The following is a 20,670-nucleotide window of genomic DNA, read 5'->3' as shown; positions in this document are numbered from 1 at the left end:
TGCAAATGCATATACTCAGAAAAACAATTGATATTAGTGTAAAAGGGAGTATAAAATAAAGCTAAAGTATTTTTTACTTCCAAATAAAACGTACTCCCGTCATCTTACAAGAATGTGCACTCTTTCCTTTTTTTTGTCCGTCCTACAAGAATATGCACTTTCTAATTTTGAAAAATCTTTTCTCTTTAACGAGGTGTGACTCATTCCTCACTAATAATACTTTAATTACTTTTTCTCTCTGCATCTCTCTTATTTTACTAATTTTACATTAAAATTCGTACTAAACATTATTTGGAAATGGAGGGAGCAATATTTTTTCCTAAATCTTAATTAATTGGACAATGAGAAAAAAGTTAACGATTTACTACTGATTGATGGAGAGCCAACTATAAAATTGATTAACCATATTTTTAGATTTATGTGATATTTTACCATATTTTTAGATTTATGTGACACCTGAAAATATTGGAAAATAAAAAATTGATAATGGATTTATGCGAAAATTACTCCTATAATATTTGAATTCGAAACAAATTAAGCAAAGATTTTGGAGTATTCATAGAATTTCAGAATTGGAGAATTCCATTTTGTTCCCTTTCCGCAAACCAAAACAGTGCCCCAAAAATCCCTTGAATCTCAAATCAGAACCCTACGCCGATGAAAAACCCCAATTTCTACGCTTACAGAAGCCCCGCCGTCGATTACGACGACGACGATGACAACGATTTCGACGACAATGAAGACAGCCCCGACAAGTCCTTCGCCCAAAACGGCAATTTCTACAATTTCGACAACTCCAAGCGCCACCCCAAGAAGCGGAAGCTCGAATCCTTCGTCTCCAACTACGAATTCGCCCCGCACAGCGAGTCCTGGACCGAAGACGAGATCTTCGGCCTGCTCGAGGTCTGGGGGGAGCGCTACGTAGAGCTCGGCAGGCGCAGCCTTCGCGCCGAGGACTGGGTCGACGTGGTGGAGAAGGTCACCGAGATGAGTGGGCGCGAGAGGACGGAGGGGGAGTGCCGGAGCCAGTTGGATATGCTGAAGAACAAGTACAAGAAGGAGATGGTGAAGGTGGAGAGCGGGGGTTCCAGCAAGTGGGTGTTTTTTAAGAAGATGGATGCGTTGCTGAGCCTCAGGGCCCGAGGCTACGGCGGGTTGGGGTGTGGTTTGGACTCCGGGGAGTATGTGTTTATGAATCCGAGGGTGTATTTGGACATGTCGAATGTGTTGGATGAGATGAGGGATAGCCCGGGGCAGTCGGATGAGGATACCGATGAGGATGGGGGCGAGGATGGGGAGGAGGATTTGAGTGGGGATGATATGGTGGATGGGGAGTCTGCTAGAATGTTGGCCAATTCGATTCAGAAGTTTGGTGAGGTGTATGAGAAGATTGAGGAGAGTAAGAGGATGCAGATGGTGGAGTTGGAGACATTGAAGCAGGATTTCCAGAGGGATTTGGAGTTGCAGAAGAAGCAGATTGTTGAGCGTGCGCAGGCGGAGATTGCTAAAATACGTGAAATGGATGATGACGAGGATGAGAACACTGATACTTCTGCTGAGAATTTCAGAGATTGATATGGTAATTTTTCAGCTGAACCTCAACATATGAGTGTTTATGGAAGCTTAATGCTCTATCAGTTTACTCGTGAAATTTTCTCTGTTTGTGGTGGCCTTTGAGTTTATAGTATTGTTTATTTATTGATGAATGAAGATATTAAGATGAAAACTATCCAAAATATTATTGAATGGCAATGCTCTTAATGCTCTCTCAATTTACTCGTGAATATTTGTCAGTTTGTGGTGGCCCTAATGAAGATATTGAGATGAAAACTATCCATAATATTATTGAATGGCAATGCTCTTTAAATTTCCTCGAGACTTAGAAAATTGCATAATCTGTAAGTTTTTCATCTTAATATTGATGTTTGTTCTTGGGTTCACATTTTTTGTTTTATATTAGTTCGTGCAATTATCCATTGTTTGAAAATTGAAATTCGCTGGTGACGCTAAATGGAATGAACTGTCTTTGTTAATCTTTCTCGTATTTCCTAATGTTGTATTTGTCAAACTTTGATCTTAATATTCTCTGGGACTGTCTGTTAACTTACCTTTTAGCTTAGTTTATTGGAAATAATCATTATACTGTGCTATGGAATTTAAAACTAATGAGAAAGGGAAAAGGAAGATATACCTTATGTAGGATGAGATGATGTTCAATTTTTGTTCATAGCTATAGGAATACTGTTTACCTTACATATAGATTGCTGAGAGAATGCATAGAGGGCTGCTTCATAGCTGGTTTTATATGAATTGTTATGAGTTATCAGTTATAACTTACAGCAACTAGTTCTCTTCATAAAGAGTTGATAAAAAGATTTTATAGAATGAGTCGATGAAAGTGCTCTTTCACAATTCCAATATCACTGACTCTCTCTATGGTAATCAGAGTGTTGCCAGAGTGAAAAAAATTAATGAAAATAATGCTTTGCAAAGTATTGTACTAGTTCCTTTATATTTTTGTAACTTCCTTTAATTGCTTTTTCAGTAACTTTTTCATTTCCCTTAATAAATGGAGGAATGCATTAGCAGATTAATGCATCTGATGAAGTGTTAAATCAGCAAACATTTTAGTTTTCTGATTCAGTATTTTTATATCTGTTTTCAGAAGTTAAGCAGCGTGTTCACAGCACTTTTTTTTTTTCAATCAAAGGCACCCAGTGTGGGTGGGGGGTTTAGGCAGACCCCCAACCCGTGAATAAAATCAAAATATAACATTCCAAAACATGATCCTAGCCCAAAAGTGACTAGGATCCAAAGAAAGAACATGAAAACACAAACTGAAGGCCCCACAAGTCGGGATCCTCCATGCTATCAAAACTAAGCTAGAATCTAAATGAACAAGTGGTAGAGAAAAATGCAAAATACAGCACCTTTCTTTTAGTGCTGTGCAGCGTGGCGCCTTTAGCTTTACTTTTACTTTTTTTTTTCCCCCCAATTATTTGTAACCCGTTGTTATTTTATTTCCTTTTACAAATATCACCCTCCATTTTCCTTAGATTTGATAAAACATTCATTTTATCCTGTAAATGTGGACTCTAAGCTCTGCCGAGGTGTGACTGGACTGCAAAAAATCCATGACATTGAACAAATGCAGTACTTCAGTCATTGGATTGGAAGTGTGTAAGTGTTTGAATTCCAACAACCACTAATGTTTCGTTAACTAAGAGAGATGGTTTTCAGTATCCAGTTTTGTATGGTGGAAGAACTATGGCTGGTTAAGAATGTGAAGCTGCCCTGCCGTATTGCAAGCTGTTGGTAGTTGCTCAAATAGTGTCATAGTGACGTTTCCATGTATAGCATCAGGCTAGATTTGTATGATCCTTCATTAAGTGATTAAAATGATAATTGTCCAGTGCTTGAGTTGCCAAAATAGAGTTTTCTACATTCGCTGCCAACATCCTGACATTTGTAAATTTATAAACATTGAATACACCCTGTGCCCAACTTTCCTTATGACAGTGAGAGTGAGCATGCAAGTACGGAGAGTCTTTAGTAGATTTCAATGGATCAGCTGTTTCAGCTCAGCTCAATAGATTGAGTGTGTTAGAACCACTATGATTAGTTTTTCTTCTTTGATGCATCAAGTGTCAATTACAGATTTACAGTGCATTGGATTGGCTGTCACTGAGTTTTCACAACTCAGTCACACCAATCCATAAATGGATCATTTATTCTGTATTAGGAGTTGGGCAAATTTCTGAAAAAAGTTCTTCCACATTTTGCTGTACCTTTTTCATTCTAGTCCAACTATGGCTTATAAGTAGCTGTTGATCTGTGGGGTTTGCTGATAATGTAGTTGTCATGCCATCTTAAAATCTGGCGGTTACAGAGAAGTAAATGTTGTGTTACTTGTTGCAGTTTTCCCGGTCGGTGAAGGTGACAAGTCGAACCCTGGCAAAGAAGCCATGCGCAGTATAATGATGCATATGCAGGTAAGTTTGTTCTGGTTGTACTAGACTCTAGATGGGGTTGGACATTTGAATCCGGCCATTGGTTTTTGGTGTAGCCAATATCTCCATGTACGTTTATATAGTAAACTCGAGGCAGTTTTGCTGTTGCAGACTGCATATATTATGTCTAGAAGGATGGATCCTCGTTGTAATACGCTAATATGTTGTCAATATTTCTAGGTTAAAAAACATGGTTCCAGGTTACATATACTTGAGAGTTTTATTCTGAATCACATATATTGAGAAATGTTCGTGCTGAACTGCTGATGACGTTTATAAAAATCCAATAATGAATACTGTCCTTCACAAGAAACATCTTTCGGGATGGACTAGTTTATTGAGTTGAATCAGTTCCAATTTTCTCTAATCTACACAACTGTATTGGCTGGATAAGTTATTCTGGTAAGTAGTAACTCGTCAAACGACCTAGAAAAATAGTCTAATTTAAAAACGCCAACTTAATCAAATACACATTTCACCTAATTGCACGGGCTTACTAAAAGTAATTTTCAAATAATTAATTGTCGAAACTTATTATAATAATAATTTCATTAAATAAATTTATTATAAAAGTTTAAAGGGTTATTGGAAAAATCATTATATCTAACTTATTATTCTTTCTATTTTTATTCTCTCCGTACTTAACTTATAAAATAAAACTACAATAAAGATCTCACGCTGAATAAAAAATATTCCACTTAGAATGTGACAAATGAAGAATTTATTTGGGAAAAATCCCAGTAACCTCATAATCAAACTAACTAAAATGGAGAGAGTGATGCGTGATGTCCGATAGATTTTGTCCAATAATCAGTTTAAAGAAAGCCACAATCAAATCAAACTTTCTCTATTTATACTCTGTAATTATTTTCTAATTTTCAAACATTTATTAAAAAAATTTATATTTTCAAAATTAAAATAAATAATTAAAATTTCAAAAAAGACAGAAATCCTAAAAATCACTTTAATTGCAATTTGGCGCCAGTGTAATTATCAGTAGTTCCAACGAAGCGGCTCGTATATCTATATACTCTGTATTTGTGATTTGGGGATTGTATCCATTTTGGCGCCAGTTTATGACCTAAGCTAGCAAGCACTCCTCACCACCGGAAATCCGAAATGCAGCGACAAAAGTCGATACTCTCCTTCCTCAGGAAACCGGAGCCCTCCACCGGACCCAAACCCGCCCTTGCCGACGCAGCAATCACAGGAACCGACACTCCGCCCGAGAAAGTGCCCCGTCCTTCTCTCTTCTCCACCATTAAGCACAAGTTTGCTAAACCTCACAACTCCACCAGGTGCGCCTGCTCATATTTTTACTTTTTATTGTGTGCCTAGAATTAGATGCTTCACGGAACTGTTTGGCATTTTTGTGATATTTTATGTTGATTCCCTGTGTTTACTGTGAGTGCTCTTCCTTATACTTTATGCTCTTCCATACCAGCTTTAGCTTTTTTTTAAATAAAAAATAAAAAAATTCAATGATCGTGCTCTTTTTCCCCCTAACTTTTTCGAAACTGATTTGTATTGGCTCGTGGTATGTGAAAAAATGAAATCTGATAGCATGACTGGAGATTTACATGTAAGTGTATGCTAGCAGTTGTGGACGGATAAAAAGGAAAAGACGTATTCCCCCATTAATAGCTACTATGTGTCTATGTGTGTTATGGAGAACGTTGATATAACAGTTACTGAGTTTAGTTCGGCGTATTTTTCAATTTTTTTGTTCTCTTTGCTCTATTGTTTTTGTGGTGAAAGGTGATTAGGAAATTGCTGAATACTGGTGTGGTCAGGGGTGTGAAAGCAAGAGGACTTTGGGTACAATTGTATATATGATCTTTATTGGTGCAAAGCTTTGTTAAATTGGGCGTGTTTGCAGTTAACTAGCCTCTTTTTTAATTTTTGTAAGTCATCTATACGTCTGATGAAATCTGATTTTTGGACACATTAAGGGTGAAGAAACTTTCAGCATGCTCTTGGTTCATGTTCAAGTACAATATTTTAATATTTTTTGGTGCAACATGCAGGTGTGATGGGGGTGAAAATTTTACTATTCAGTCTCTCCCCCTTGGGTTTGATGCATCAGAGGATTCAGGAAATGGACATTTGGCGGTCTCCAAGCATCCCAGTGAACAATATGCGTTAAATTCCAGCAGAACAGTGTTTCCTGGAGGGGACAAAGGTTCTTTGCTCCTAAACAATTTGGAGGATGACCTTCCTGGCCCAGAGACGCCAGGCATGAGACCGCTTGTTCCTAGGGTAAAGCGAGTGCAAGAGGATGTCTGTAATTTTGAGGCGAAGGCTGATTTTTCTTTGCAAGATAATAGGAAAAGAATGAAACTTGAGCAAGCTTCTGATGTGTCAAAGAAAATTTATGATGTGGATTCAGATACAATTAGCAAGTTTGAATGGTTGCATCAATCCCAAATCAAGGATGCCAATGGAAGAAAGCCGGCAGACCCTCTTTATGATAAGAGGACACTTTACGTCCCTCCTCATGCACTGAGCAAGATGTCGGCATCTCAAAGGCAATACTGGGATGTCAAACGCCAGTATATGGACGTGATTCTCTTCTTTAAAGTGGTCAGTTTCATTTTTGTTCCATCTTCATTTCCATTTTGCATAGAAAGTGATTCCTACTCCATGTTTCATGTCTATTATTTTATGGTGTTCTTGATTATTTTTTATACCTGAACCCTCCATGTGCTGAGTAACTTGACAAAATGCATGTATAAAAAGATACTTAGCAATAGATTAATTTTTGTTTGGTTCTTTCAATCACAATCCCTAACTACAATATGATTTTGAATTATTAAGTCATCATAGGAGCTACATGTTTTTGTCCCATAAATTGCCATCGTAGGAAGTGTATAATGTTACTTCCTTGATGTTATTTTTCCAAAACTATCAAAGTTCTACAATTTTTTTAGTACTCTTTATCTATGAGGTATGGCATTCTTTAACAGTAGTATCATCACTCTGTACAGGGAAAGTTCTATGAGCTCTATGAAATAGATGCTGAAATCGGTCATAAGGAACTCGATTGGAAAATAACACAAAGTGGTGTGGGGAAGTGTCGACAAGTGAGCTCAATGCCTTCATCTTATGTTTACATGCCTATATGGATATTTCCGTAAGCCTGATGCCGTAAAAGATTTCTCTCATCCATAAACCTGATCTCTCCATAAATTATTGCTTTTTTCTTTAGGTTGGTGTATCTGAGAATGGAATTGATGATGCTGTTCAGAAGTTGATAGCTCGTGGGTATGAACAATTCCCCACTTGCATTGATTCCTTTTAAAATTATGTGCTATATCTGATGGTGAAAATAACTTTGGCTTGATATTTGTCTACTGATTCTACACCTTATTCTTCAGGACCCTTCTATAGTGAAAAGTAAATTGGAATAACATTTTAATTTCTTGCATAAAGCACCATCAGTTGAGGATATCGGACACTTTGTACTGATTTACCAGTATATTTTAAGATTAAAAAACTACTTTATAAATTGTTAGAAGGTAACAACCTAACTATGGAAACTAATATAATGCCATTGCTTCTGTGGCGTCCTTTCCGGAAGGTACAAGGTTGGTCGAATAGAACAGTTGGAGACCTCAGAGCAGGCGAAATCCAGGGGCTCTACATCTGTAAGTACCTCAAAAACTTTTATTTATACAATGTTCTGTGACTTCTGTGTTCTGTCCACCTGCTGGAGATTAAGTATCGTATCATGCTGTTGTTGTCTTAGCTATGAGCAATTTACCTCTCTGCATTTCCATTGATATGAAGAAATGCAATAGGGCATCTGAAAAGTTTATTTTTGAGTCTTGTAGCTAGAGAATGTCAGAAGTGCAACCACTTCCAACTTTAACCTGAAAAATACACACTTAATATGGAGTGATGATGATAACAGGGCTTTTAAAATGATTGCTGTCTCCTTGATTTGATTATACGAACACTTCTGTAAATGACCTTGTGAGGTTGGAAGGGTGGTGGTAAAAAGTTTAGGATGTGCAGATGTGGCTGCACATACTTGAGGCCTTTTCTCCCCCCCCCCCTCCCTCCCATCCGTTTTGTTCTTTTTTCCTCCTCCACATAGAATTTCCAAAATTCTCCATTCTTTTTATGGTAAAACTAATGAGAGTTGGTTTGTAAAGGTTATTCGACGGAAGTTGGTTCATGTGCAAACTCCTGCAACCACTATTGAGGGCAATATTGGGCCTGATGCAGTTCATCTTCTTGCTATAAAGGAGGTTAGTGCTTTTCGTATATATTTTTTTTCTTCATCAAGATCTAATATTATTTGCAACATATTATTGCTACCTATAGACGTAAAATTAAGATTTGCTGCTTGCTTATGCTGCCTGTTTGCATCCAGGGTCGTATGCTGGAAGATGGTTTGATTCTGTTTGGGTTTGCATTTGTTGATTGCGCTGCATTAAAATTTTGGGTTGGTTCTATCAGGGATGATGCTTCATATGCAGCGGTGGGGGCTTTGTTAATGCAGGTATGCCTTCTATCTAGTGTTAAGTGTTCTATATTAGATACTGGTGAATATGCATTTTTTTATAACATAATGTATCTTATATTACTTTCAATTTGGCCTTAGGTGTCTCCTAAGGAAATTTTTTATGAAGGACAAGGTAAAAGTGTTCTATACACAAGATTAATGGACATGGAATTTTCTTTACATCTTGCTGATGTATTTTATCTATATTCTCTATTATAGGGCTGTCTAAAGATGCTCAAAGAGCTCTCAAGAAGTTAAATTTGACAGGTAATAGTCAAGAAAACCTTTTTTATCATGTTATCACATGCATCATTTTTCTTGTCTCATGTGAAATTCTCTACATCCTAGTTTGCTTAATTCTATCTCTGCATGAACTCTCACATGCTGAAACCATCCTTTTCTCACAGTTAGGTTATTTTGTCTATCTTGTTTTCTGATGCTATCTTATCCTTCTTTTCCTTTTTGTAGAAGAAATTTATAAACAAATCTTCTGTCTTAGGCTGTTAGGAAATAATTTTCTTTTATCAATCCAGTTGAACAATTTTTTTCTGAATTGTTCATTTACATGATTTTCTTTCCTTGCTTATAGGTTTTAGATGCTTTACATGCTCAGTCAACATCACGTGGATAGTCTTATCAAAGTTGTTTGTTAGATAACTGTATAGTTGTAACAACGCTACTTAAATAACTATAAGTACCAAACAAACAAGTGGAAATTTTATATGATCTCTAATATCTTCAGGATCAACTTCATTCCAATTGAATGCAAGTGACTCTTTTGGAGATGCCTTTGAAATTAGAAGTATCATTGATGCAAACAAGTACTTCGCTGGGTCTTCTGATTCATGGAAGCAGGTTCTTGATGGAGTTATGCACTGTGATCTTGCGTTATGTGCCTTGGGGGGACTTATTAGTCATCTATCAAGATTAATGGTGAAGAGATGTTTTTTTGTTTGAATTGTGTGCTAAGATTAGAATTTAATTTCTTTCCTACTTATAAACAGCTTTTCATTTATGATTTTTCCAGTTAAATGATGTCATCCGCAATGGAGATATTTTTTCTTACGAAGTTTATAAGGGTTTCCTTAGAATGGATGGTCAGACTCTGGTAAATTTGGAGATCTTTAATAATAGTGCAGATGGTAGCCAATCAGGCTAGTGACTCTCTCTCTCTCCCCCCCCCCCCGCCCTCCCTCTCTCCCCACCCTCTCTAGTATGTGATATGCATTGATATATCTACAGGCACTCTGTACAAGTATCTTGATAATTGCATAACTTCATCTGGGAAACGGCTCTTAAAGAATTGGATATGTCATCCCCTTCAAGATGTAGACAAAATAAACAAAAGGCTTGATGTAGTTGAAAACATGATGGCGAACTCAGAAATCGTCTCACACATTGCCCAATTACTTCGCAAGCTTCCAGATGTAGAAAGGTTACTCGGACGTGTAAAGTCGAGCTTTCAATCTTCTTATGTACTTTCATTGCCCTTACTTGGTAGCAAGTTACTGAAACAGCGAGTAAGCACTTTTTTCCTGAAACTGATTCATTCTTTCTTTTTGCTCCCTAACTTTACTTACTTTGGAGAGTACGGGAGCATTTATTTTTCCCTCACTTTTTAAAGTCACCTTTCTGTACCTTGTCTTTGAAAAATTGACACGACAAAGTTCCACACAAGTTCTTAGCTTCTGTATTTTCTGAATGGTGGCCACTGCCTATTCTCCTGATTGACTTTAACATTTTCATCACTATTGAATATTGATGGATGACTTATTTAAAGGGTGGGTTTCACTTGTAGCTTTAAGAATCACAAGATCACAGCCTTCTCTTTTTGTCTAGCACGCTTGATTCTAGGTTATACTTCAACTTCTAACAGTATTCAGGTAATTGTCTCCTTAATTCAATAATTTCTGTTGCCTGATAAATTATAATTCTTCAAAAATCACAGTAAACGTTTGGAGTACCTATAAACTAACACGTACTTCCTTTTGCAGCTAACTATCTTTTTATTTTTGCATTGCTAACTATCTCTAAGTTTTCTCGTGTTGCTACTCAATTTGTCCTATTTCAACTTAGCATATCCAGCTTTTGTATACCATAGGTTGCATTTTATAAAAAAAGCAGAACTTATATTTAACACATAATGCCTTGAAATAATCAAATATGAACCATGCTTCCACAGCTAAAAGCTTTTGGATCTCTTGTAAGAGGACTGCGAATCGGAATGGAAATGCTAATGCTATTGCAAAACGATGAAATCATGACTGCATCATTGTCAAAAGTTATAACTGTTCCTGTTTTAAGTGGCAGCGGGGGGCTTGATGAATATCTTTCTCAGTTTGAAGCAGCAATTGATAGCGAATTCCCCAATTACCAGGTCTGCTTTGTTGATTTCTCGACATAGTTATGCATTTGAAGTTATATAAATTATTTTTTCGTGCTTTTTCACTGTTCTTTATCCTTGGGATCTTACTCAGTCTTGATACTTTTTATGTATACTAATGCTTATGTCTTGGAAAATAAAATCTTGGAAAAAGATTTGGTCAATGAAATTAATTCTTGATCTGATTCTCAAAACATTACTATAAGCATGAAATACTGGAATGAAATTATTTAGAAAGTTTCCAAAACATTACAAACATACAATAAATCTCTGTGAACGCCCTCTGGAGTTTTTAGTTGCAAATATATATGCTCTTCTCTGGGAATTTTTGTGGTGTTCTTATAATGCTTTCTGGTCTCATTGTTTTCTTAGTTATGTCAACCATTAAGCAACGATGCTGATTAAGATCCCTCTTTATTTTTCTCTCCCAGCACCATCTGCAAAATGTCTAAATATCTCAAGCATTTATTTTCTTGCTTTTAGACTGAAATATGACCTCAATAATGTTCTGCTGGCTGCTTGGTCTTGGAACAATCTTTGCATCAGTCGTAGGGAACTGTTGAAGTCTATTCCTTTTTTCCTTTTCTTCCTTAAAACTACTTTGAATGCTGATCCATTGCCAGATAATACCGAGTTTTCTGCCTAACTTCTTTGCCTTATATTTATCTTCGATAGATGCTGAAATATATGACTAGTATGCAATTCATATAATTTCATTCTCAATGCTACTAGTTATTCTCCCTTCCTTTCTCTCTTGCTTGCTCTATCATGATTTTATTTACTAGTTGCTTTGATCCGTAAGAGTAAGCCTTGTGGAAAGTAATATCTTTATATTGGTAAGTTTTCCTTTTTTTTGTGATGACAGGACCATAACGTTACAGACTCGGAGGCTGAAACATTAACTATTTTGATTGAGTTACTTGTCGAGAAGGCAGCTCGGTGGTCTCAAATGATACATGCCATAAATTGCATTGATGTATTAAGATCTTTTGCTGTGTCTGCGATTTCTTCTTGTGGAGTGATGTGCCGACCTAATGTTTTGCCCCACGCCACCGTTACTAACTCATTCATGGCGAAAAACCCGGTACTTCATATGGAAGGGCTATGGCATCCTTATGCCCTTGATGAGAATGGGGGGGCGCCTGTACCCAATGATATTATTCTTGGAGAAGATGGTAGTAGTTGTACTCCAGTGACATTGCTATTGACCGGGCCAAATATGGGTGGGAAGTCAACACTCTTGCGTGCAACTTGTCTGGCTGTTGTACTGGCACAGGTTTGTTTTGTTAGTCAGGAATTGGTGGAAACATGCAGCTTCATCTCAGTTTCATAATATCATTGCTTAACAACAAGTGTTTCTGTTCCACAGCTAGGTTGTTATGTGCCGGGCAGAACATGCACTCTATCAGTTGTCGACATCATATTTACCCGGCTTGGTGCAACGGATCGTATTATGACTGGCGAGAGTAAGTTTCTTCATTTAGTAGTGTACCTTTTCTTGGATGAAGAGTCCCGAAAGCTAAAACTTGTGATTGTAGTAAGGTAATTGTGACAACACGTGTCTGAGAATAATGAATACGAACAACATATATCGATGGAAGAAAAAGGTTATTGTAGAAATATGTCAAATAATTTGTGTTCTGCCTATCTTGGATCTATTTGTCTCTAGTACATTCCTGACTCCATCACACGATCCTGATGATAATATGAAGTTGATTTGTTTGATATAGGATTGAAACTTTAGTAGTGAGTTTTAATATCACTCAGATAAATCAAAGTGACTTGATGATTCATGATTAAATCTCTAGAATTCCCAAGAGACGAATTCTAGGTTGCTTTGAGAGTTTGAGTTGATACTATTACCTGTGATCACTATCGTCCTCACAGAAATAAACTCTGCCAGTTAGAATTGATATTCGAAATAGTTCCTGCATGTGATTGGCCTCGAGGTGTTCGCAGTCTACAATACTAATGCAGAACTAGATGCTTATGGCAGACAGATTTGAAAGTCCAATTTTCTCTAATATTTAATTTTGGTTTTGCTGGAGACCTATTCTTTCGATATAGTTCTGCAAGAAACATAACATTCAAAAGATGTTGATGGAGCTTCTTCCTACTAATGTAGAGATAAAAACATCTTTCTGTAGGTACCTTCCTAATCGAGTGCACGGAGACAGCATCAGTTTTGCAAAATGCTACTAAGAATTCACTGGTTATTCTTGACGAATTGGGTCGAGGGACTAGTACTTTTGATGGATATGCTATTGCCTATGCTGTGAGTTACCTATCCTCCATTAGGTTAATTATATCTGCTAACACAATATTTTTAAAACTATGTGGAAGTCAGTTGCTTGCTTTTTTTTGTGTGCGCTCACCAATATTTTGTCCAGGTGTTTCGTCATCTTGTGGAGTCAGTCAACTGCCGATTGTTATTTGCAACACATTATCACCCTCTAACAAAGGAGTTTTCAGCCCATCCTCATGTAAAACTGCAACATATGGCATGCTGTTTTGATGGGACTTCTGACACATCATCAGAAGTCGACCAAAAGCTGATTTTCCTCTACCGGCTGGCCTCTGGAGCGTGCCCACAGAGTTATGGAATGCAAATAGCAGCTATGGCTGGAATTCCAAACACAGTGATTCGAGCAGCCTCAAAAGCAAGACAAGTCATGAAAGAAATTGTGGGAGAAAGCTTCAAGTCAAGCGAGCAGAGGGAGAATTTCTCGACATTGCATGAAGAGTGGCTGAAATCAATTCTATCTATTTCGAAGACAAAGGAAACTGATTTTGACGACGATGCGTTTGATCTCTTGTTTTGCCTGTGGCATGAGCTGAAAAGATCTTTCAAGGAGAACTGATGACGAGAAGGAACACGTCCTCAGCCTGCCTCGTAAATTCTTCCTACTGCTGTATGTATGTTATTATGCACTTTCATCATCTACTGAATTCAAGTGTCGACTATGTGAAGGGGTCTTTCTTTTCTTAGGTATGTCACACTCTTGAAATATGCTATATAATCTCTATCTTTATGCAAATGTTTCTTCACCTTTGATTGGCTCTAGCATAGATAAAGGAGTAGGTGAAATCAGTTTTATCTATTTCGAAGACGGGGCAACTGATGATGCGTTTTATTTATAATCAGAATTGTAGAGGTTCTTGTACATAAATATATGGATATACTATAAGATTAGAGCCAAGGAGAGTTGTGAATGGGCATGGCCACAGATTTTGTCTGAAGATAACTCTCGAGTGACTCCATTCCCATATCTCTTCCAAAACCACTCATCTTATAACCTCCGTAAGGAAGAGTATCACTAAATGCAAAGTAGCAGTTTATCCACACTATCCCCGCGCGAATAGATCGAGAGACCGTGTTCGCAATGTTCAAATCGTTGGTCATCACACCTGCCGCCAGCCCATACTTAGTCGCGTTCCCTCTCTTGATCGCTTCCTCCACGCTCCTGCGCCACCAAAATTTTCAATCTCCTAATTCTACTTAATTTTTACTTAAATCACCATACCACAGAGTTACTTACTTGAATTTCATAAGTGACATCACTGGTCCAAATATTTCTTCCTTGGCTATAGTCATATCATCCTAAAATCCCCAAATGGAATATATATTTATAACCATACAAGTATAATTAGTAGTATAGTATTTGAATTTGGAATACTTACTGTTACATCAGCGAAAATTGTAGGCTCAATGTAGTAGCCTTTGTTGGCTGCAGGCTTACCACCTGTTAACAAAGTGGCTCCTTCTTTTTTCCCAATTTCTATGTATGAAAGAATCTTGTTGTATTGCTTCTCATCCACTTGGGGGCCTTGATGAACATTTGGGTCGAATGGATCTCCGACCACCCACGATTCGACCTTCTCCAACAGCTTAACTACAAACGCGTCGTATATCCCTTCTTGAACAAAAACGCGGGTACCAGCAACACAGATTTCCCCCTGGTTTAAACAATGGGTGAGAATTGAATGATGAAATGATAAATAAGATGACGAATATAGGTGTCGGATTTGCCTTGTTGTATGTAATCGCACGCAAAGCAAGATCAGCAACTTTATCAACATCAACATCGTCGAATATGATGAAAGGTGATTTCCCTCCAAGTTCTAGCGTCACGGGTTTTAGGTTACTAGCAGCGGCCGCCTGCATTACCAGACGCCCTACTTCCGTCGACCCTGTGAAACTAACCTGACACACAACATGCGCATCAATACTGCTGATAAAAATCCATAAATTCCATCCTAAAACCAATTATCCTAAAATCAATTGGTGATAGGACTGACCCATGAGACTTATATAAGTAGTTTAATTTCTTTCATTACATATGAGAAATTGTTATACGTATTTTTTTTTCTTTCATTTTACCAAGAAATGCATGAATGGATGATGACCTTGTCTATGTCCATGTGAGAGCTTATTGCAGCACCAGCAGAGTGGCCATACCCCGTCACCACATTCAACACTCCATCAGGGATGCCAGCCTGCACGCACGCATGAAAAATCAACGAATGCGACAAATGAGTAAGCAACACAAAAAAAAAAAAAGAAAGTCTAACCAGCTTAGCCAAATGGGCCAGGAAGAGGGCGGAGAGAGGGGTCTGCTCGGCGGGCTTGACGACCATGGTGCAGCCGGCGGCCAACGCTGGGCCCACCTTCATAGTGAACATCTGTGAGGGGAAGTTCCATGGGATGATAAGCCCCACCACCCCTATGGGTTCCCTAAGCGTGTAGCCGTGCAGCTGCCCGGACATCTTCAATGTCGATCCGTGAATCTTGTCTGCTGCGCCCGCGTAGTACCGGAGCTTCTCGGCTGCGTTAGGGATCTCGACGAGCTTCCCGAAGCTGTATAGCTTTCCGGCGTCGAGACTATCAAGTGCTGCCAATTCTTCCATGTTTTGGTCGATCAAGTCTGCAAACTTGAGCATCATTCTTCTTCTTTCCTGTATGTTTATTTGGTCCATGATTAAACTATTTAATGAATCTATAAAATAATGAGAAATGAGAAATGAGAAATGAAGTTACGGAAGGAGGGAAACGAGGCCATGGGCCATTATCAAAAGCATGACGAGCAGCTTTCACAGCCAAATCAATATCATCCTTATCCCCTTCTGCTATTTTTGCTATTACTTCTCCATTTCTTGGATCTATTGTCTCAAATGTTTTACCTGATTTTCATTCACAATTTTAAGATCAATTCAGTATTTTACACAAATTACAAATTCAAAAATATTCAAGAGGGTATTTTGCATATTGTTTCTCAAGGAAACAAACTAGTATTGAAAATGGTCACACAGACTATTGAGATGTTATATTTCAAAACTTTTGAACTAAAATACCTACATGGAGTGATCATAACTTTCATGTATTTTTTTGCAATTGTATCCCACAACTATCAAAATCAAAACTAGAAGTATGAAAAATCAAATATGTGATAACATCACGATATTGATTTGGATAAAACAATAATAATACCGATTTATCTGAAACAATGTAATTTTATTGACCAAAATAAGATAATGGTGAAAAATTGGAAAAGTTATTATTAGTATGTTCTAATTTTAAAAATATGGAATTGATCATAAATCAAGAAATATTATAATTTAAATAAAAATATAAATAAACTATTTTTATCCAACATAAAACGACAAAATTAGCATTTTTTGTTTGAGATTCAGCCATGTTAAAATATTTTGTCCCAAACAATCTCTTGGAAAATAGTACTCCCTCAATCTCATTTAAGATGTCCACATTTTAGTGACACGGATTTTATAAAGGGTTGTTAGGTTGTAAGTACAGAGAAAAAAATAGTTGATAAAGAGAAAAAAAAAAGAGGGATTTATTTTCAAATATATAAAGTCCACAATTTGAATGAGACAACTAAAAGGAAAAAACGGACTAAAAAGGAAAATCACTCCACTACTATGGAACATAGTAAAATGACAAAATGACTCTACTACTATGAAACAGAGGGAGTAGTAGATATTAAATGAAGGTAAACCATTGCTTAGTTGGTAGTAATGTTATTTTAAAGCTAGCTAATTAGCTTAATTATGTGAGTTGGATAGTGTAGTCCGGAAATTCGTCCCATTCAGTCAACACATTTCTTCTCACTTACTTTATTCTCTCTTCATCTCTCTACCTTTTTCATTTCATACTTTATTCTTCTTTTACTAACCCACCTAACACATTTTTTCTTAATCTCCATGTCAGAAAGAAATATCTCTATTACTCGTGAAAACGGATGGAGTACAATTAATGTTGCTGAGGTGCCAGTCTAAAAAATAAATTACAATACGATCAAGACAAAAATCAACCATCAGTTTGGTAAGTCTAGAACCTTACTTTTATTGCCTATGTTAATATAGCCCTCTATCCTCATTAACCTCAATTTAAGTATCAACTAAAAAATTTAAAATTAAATGAAATGTTTCTAAATTGCGGATCATTCGAGGTTCTAAATTGAAATGTTTGCTATACATCCCAATTTATGTGAGTGCTCCTTGCAATTTTCAATACTCTGTAACGCAGTTCATCGTAGTATTGCTTCGTTTTATGATAAAATTACACGTATAAATGATAACTAGCTTAACTTTGATAAATATATAATCAACTCAATATATATAAACTTTTATTTAAATTAATTATGAACACAACGTCTAAAAACAGAAGCATGTGATTTGCAAAAGTATGATTGTCGTGCTCCTGTATATTGCATTCGTTCAACCGGAATGTCCTTTGTACTTCTTCTCCACACAATATACTCCCTCCGCCCCCGTTAGGAGTAGCACTTTGACCGAACACGAGTTTTAAGAAATGTAAAGAAAAGTTGGTTGAAAAAGTTAGTGGAATGTGTGATCCACTTTTTTATATTGGTTTTATAATTTTGAATTAAATGAGTTAGTGGAATGTGAGACATATTTACCATTTATAGTAAAAATGAATTGCTACTTTTAATTGGAGACGGACTAAAATGAAAATTAGTAATAACTCTTATTCGGGGACGGATGGAGTACTCATTATCCAAAAGTCAACAAAAAAAATATCTATCAAAAGGGTAAAACGCTCAATCAAACGGAAACAAACAAATCAATTTAAGCACCTAAACCAAGATATTACAAACTAATCGAGAGAGAAGTACTGAATCTGAATCTGGTGATTACTGATTACTAAGTACAATATTAAAAACCAAATCTTATGCTTAAAAAACATCAATCAAGATAAAGTGATTTCCATTTGATGTATAGATATATGAAGAATGTAACCTGAAACGGCGTGGACGAATTGGCCGTCGATGAAGAGCTGTGTAAACTTGATTTTTGGTAAATTGATGTGATACTCTGAACTCCCGTTTTGCAGCGCCATTGCTTCTTTATCTCTCTCTCTCTCAAGATGTAGATTAAAGGCCAATGGAACTAAGCTTTGTCTGCTCTAAATAATAAGGGAGAGAGAGAGGCGACCTGCCTAACTAAACAAATTGTTAAGTAAAATTATTAAAATGTGTTAATTTTTTTTAAAATACTAGTCATTTATTAGTTGAAGTTTGAAAAGAGGAAAAATGATAGGTCATACTATATAGGATTATAAAATATGAGAATAATGTAGACCAAATAATAACAAAATATTTAACTCATGATAAGAAAACACGAGCCAAATTCAATATTGTGAACAAGATAAATATTTTATATTAGTCCAAGATAATCTTCGTGAATAAATAACATGTCAAAAGACGCATTTGCCATTATTGACAATACGTCGGTATATATATATAGGGATGTATTCAGGTCAGAACGCTAAGTATAAGTAAAACTCAAAACACTTGCAGTCCATTGGATCTTATGATCTAACGGTTAGATTAATGCCACGTGTCATCTAATGATGTAGAATTTTAGACTAATAATGTAGCATTTTAGTTTAATAATGTACAGTTTTAGTCTTACAATGTACATTTCTAGTCTAATAATGTACCTCGGCTAATAATGTAGATTTTTAGTATGATAATGTAACTAATCACAACCATCCAATCTAATGATCCAAGGGCTGTGATTAGTGCTGTGTTTTACACTAAGATGCTGTAAGGACCCTAACACACCCCTATATATAATATAATATATATATATATATATATATATATATAGAGTAGTGATATAGGGCAAGTGCCCATTAAGTACATAACTAGAGAACAAATTATAGCCACAAGATTAAGAAAATCAAGGGCTAGATTAGATAAGTAAGGGTAATTTTTCGCACTTCATTGTATACATAATTTACTTCAGCGGGGGTATTTATGTAATTTCAGAATTAGGGTAAAAAATCAAAATCCTCAGAAATTTCCTCCCGCTTCAGGTTTTCCTCTCACATTTGCAAAACTTAATTCTCTCTCAAAATTCTCGCAGAAAACCCTAGCGATCGGAAAATCGACGGCTAATCTTCATCTTCACCACTCATCTCCGGCGATATAGGACTAAAATCGACGACATCTGTTCAGCATTTGTACCATTAAGCATCTACATCGAATCCACATTTAGAAAATGGTTGATACTCGTAAATCTTCAACGGAAAATTCTAGCCGCAATTTGCGTTCTGGCCGGAAATCTGGTGAAGGTAATACACATCTGAAGATTTTCAAGGTTATTACTCTTAATTTATTTCATTAAGTTCATCTCATTCCTAACTTCGATTCTGATTTTTGTCAAAATAGTACAAAAATCGACTCAGAAGCAGCCGGATATGAAACAAGCAACTCGGAACATCGATGCAGAGGCTGGAAAGAAAATTTCAGATCCAGAAGGTAAAACCTAGGAATTAAATTTGTAAAATGAAGAAATAAATTATGAAAATCAGGTAACAGAGTATTCCAAGTGAACTTTCTAAAATTGTAGATGATATGTTGTATATTAATATTGTGTTTCTTATTGATGTGTTTAGGATTTTTGGATTAAACTTAACTGCTGTGTTCTTCATCAAAATGAACTATATATTCTTTTTAATGAAGTAATAAATTATGATAATGAAGTAATATAAATCATTTGTTTATACAGTAGGTTTTATTACCAAAAGTAAGTAATAAAACATTAGAATGAAGTAAATGACTCTAAAAATGAAGTATATGTTTACTGTTTTGTATTAGTTTAGGATTTAGAACTAAAATTAACTGATGCATTGTTTGCATATTCAAATGACCTACATATCTTATGTAATGAGGTAATGCAACTCATCTGTTTTCCTATTAATTATAATCTAGTTTTTGTGAAGTATTGAATTCATATAATGAAGTAATAAGTTATGATAATGAAGTATCATATTAAACTATCTGTAATCATATTAAATGAGGTAACAGAGTATTCCAAGTGAACTATCTATAATTGTGGATTATATGTTGTAAATTAATTCTGTATTTGTTATGTACAGGTAAAAATTCCTCTTCAACTAGGAAAAAAGCAAGTAGTTCTACTCAAATCCCTATGGAAATCCCTACTACAAAAGGTAAAAAAATGAATTGATATTTAATGTGTACTTAATGAATTAACATAGTATTATTCCAAGTGAACTATCTATAATTGTGAATGATATGTTGTATATTAGTTGTGTGAAGTATTGAATTCATATAATGAAGTAATAAGTTATACAGTAGGTTTTATTACCAAAATGAAGTAATAAAACATTAGAATGAATTAAATGACTCTAAAAATGAAGTATATGTTTACTGTTTTGTATTAGTTTAGGATTTAGAACTAAAATTAACTGATGCATT

General features: G+C 36.0%; 3 protein-coding genes across 4 annotated transcripts; 2 read left to right on the top strand and 1 right to left on the bottom strand.

The window, feature by feature from the left end:
• Positions 1-540: 540 nt before the first annotated feature.
• On the top strand, positions 541-4,240 carry LOC125196503 (Alcohol dehydrogenase transcription factor Myb/SANT-like family protein). Its single transcript, XM_048095036.2, has 2 exons — positions 541-1,579; positions 3,919-4,240. The coding sequence occupies exon 1, from the start codon at positions 658-660 to the stop codon at positions 1,573-1,575; it is 918 nt and encodes a 305-aa protein (XP_047950993.1). The 5' UTR covers positions 541-657; the 3' UTR covers positions 1,576-1,579; positions 3,919-4,240.
• A 774-nt stretch (positions 4,241-5,014) lies between these two features.
• MSH7 (MUTS homolog 7) lies at positions 5,015-13,951 on the top strand. Of its 2 annotated transcripts, none has more exons than XM_048093777.2 (17): positions 5,015-5,308; positions 6,038-6,593; positions 6,998-7,093; positions 7,219-7,274; positions 7,591-7,657; positions 8,168-8,263; positions 8,389-8,517; positions 8,620-8,653; positions 8,740-8,787; positions 9,263-9,453; positions 9,548-9,674; positions 9,763-10,040; positions 10,703-10,897; positions 11,769-12,179; positions 12,273-12,369; positions 13,051-13,178; positions 13,294-13,951. In XM_048093777.2, exons 1-17 carry the CDS (start codon positions 5,130-5,132, stop codon positions 13,762-13,764), a joined length of 3,159 nt encoding a protein of 1,052 aa, XP_047949734.1. In that variant the 5' UTR covers positions 5,015-5,129; the 3' UTR covers positions 13,765-13,951. The 2 variants fall into 2 exon arrangements, with proteins under 2 accessions (XP_047949734.1, XP_047949736.1); XM_048093779.2 differs by lacking the exon at positions 5,015-5,308 and adding an exon at positions 5,465-5,592.
• A 44-nt stretch (positions 13,952-13,995) lies between these two features.
• ALDH2C4 (aldehyde dehydrogenase 2C4) lies at positions 13,996-18,398 on the bottom strand. The gene is made up of 8 exons (XM_048093781.2): positions 18,182-18,398; positions 15,942-16,084; positions 15,476-15,859; positions 15,311-15,400; positions 14,934-15,107; positions 14,585-14,860; positions 14,443-14,504; positions 13,996-14,367 (listed from the first exon to the last, which is right to left on the bottom strand). The coding sequence occupies exons 1-8, from the start codon at positions 18,279-18,281 to the stop codon at positions 14,094-14,096; spliced, it is 1,503 nt and encodes a 500-aa protein (XP_047949738.1). The 5' UTR covers positions 18,282-18,398; the 3' UTR covers positions 13,996-14,093.
• Between the last annotated feature and the right edge of the window lie 2,272 nt (positions 18,399-20,670).

This window comes from Salvia hispanica, chromosome 4, assembly GCF_029641045.1.
Source record: "Salvia hispanica isolate PSC_SH4W2 chromosome 4, Shi_PSC_v1, whole genome shotgun sequence".
NCBI classification, from domain to species: domain Eukaryota; kingdom Viridiplantae; phylum Streptophyta; class Magnoliopsida; order Lamiales; family Lamiaceae; genus Salvia; species Salvia hispanica.
The sequence above is the reverse complement of the archived record's forward strand: the minus strand, read 5'-3'. Positions and strand labels throughout refer to the sequence as shown.

What these genes read in the sequence shown, in the direction of transcription:
- LOC125196503 (XM_048095036.2), top strand. Translation starts at nt 658, where the DNA reads ATGAAAAACCCCAATTTCTACGCTTACAGAAGCCCCGCCGTCGATTAC.
- MSH7 (XM_048093777.2), top strand. Translation starts at nt 5,130, where the DNA reads ATGCAGCGACAAAAGTCGATACTCTCCTTCCTCAGGAAACCGGAGCCC. An exon ending in AAACCTCACAACTCCACCAG is followed by an intron (nt 5,309 to 6,037) that starts GTGCGCCTGCTC and finishes TGCAACATGCAG; the next exon opens with GTGTGATGGGGGTGAAAATT. An exon ending in AATCCAGGGGCTCTACATCT is followed by an intron (nt 7,658 to 8,167) that starts GTAAGTACCTCA and finishes TGGTTTGTAAAG; the next exon opens with GTTATTCGACGGAAGTTGGT.
- ALDH2C4 (XM_048093781.2), bottom strand. Translation starts at nt 18,281, where the DNA reads ATGGCGCTGCAAAACGGGAGTTCAGAGTATCACATCAATTTACCAAAA. An exon ending in GGCCTCGTTTCCCTCCTTCC is followed by an intron (nt 15,860 to 15,941) that starts GTAACTTCATTT and finishes ATAAACATACAG; the next exon opens with GAAAGAAGAAGAATGATGCT. An exon ending in CAATTTTCGCTGATGTAACA is followed by an intron (nt 14,505 to 14,584) that starts GTAAGTATTCCA and finishes TGGGGATTTTAG; the next exon opens with GATGATATGACTATAGCCAA.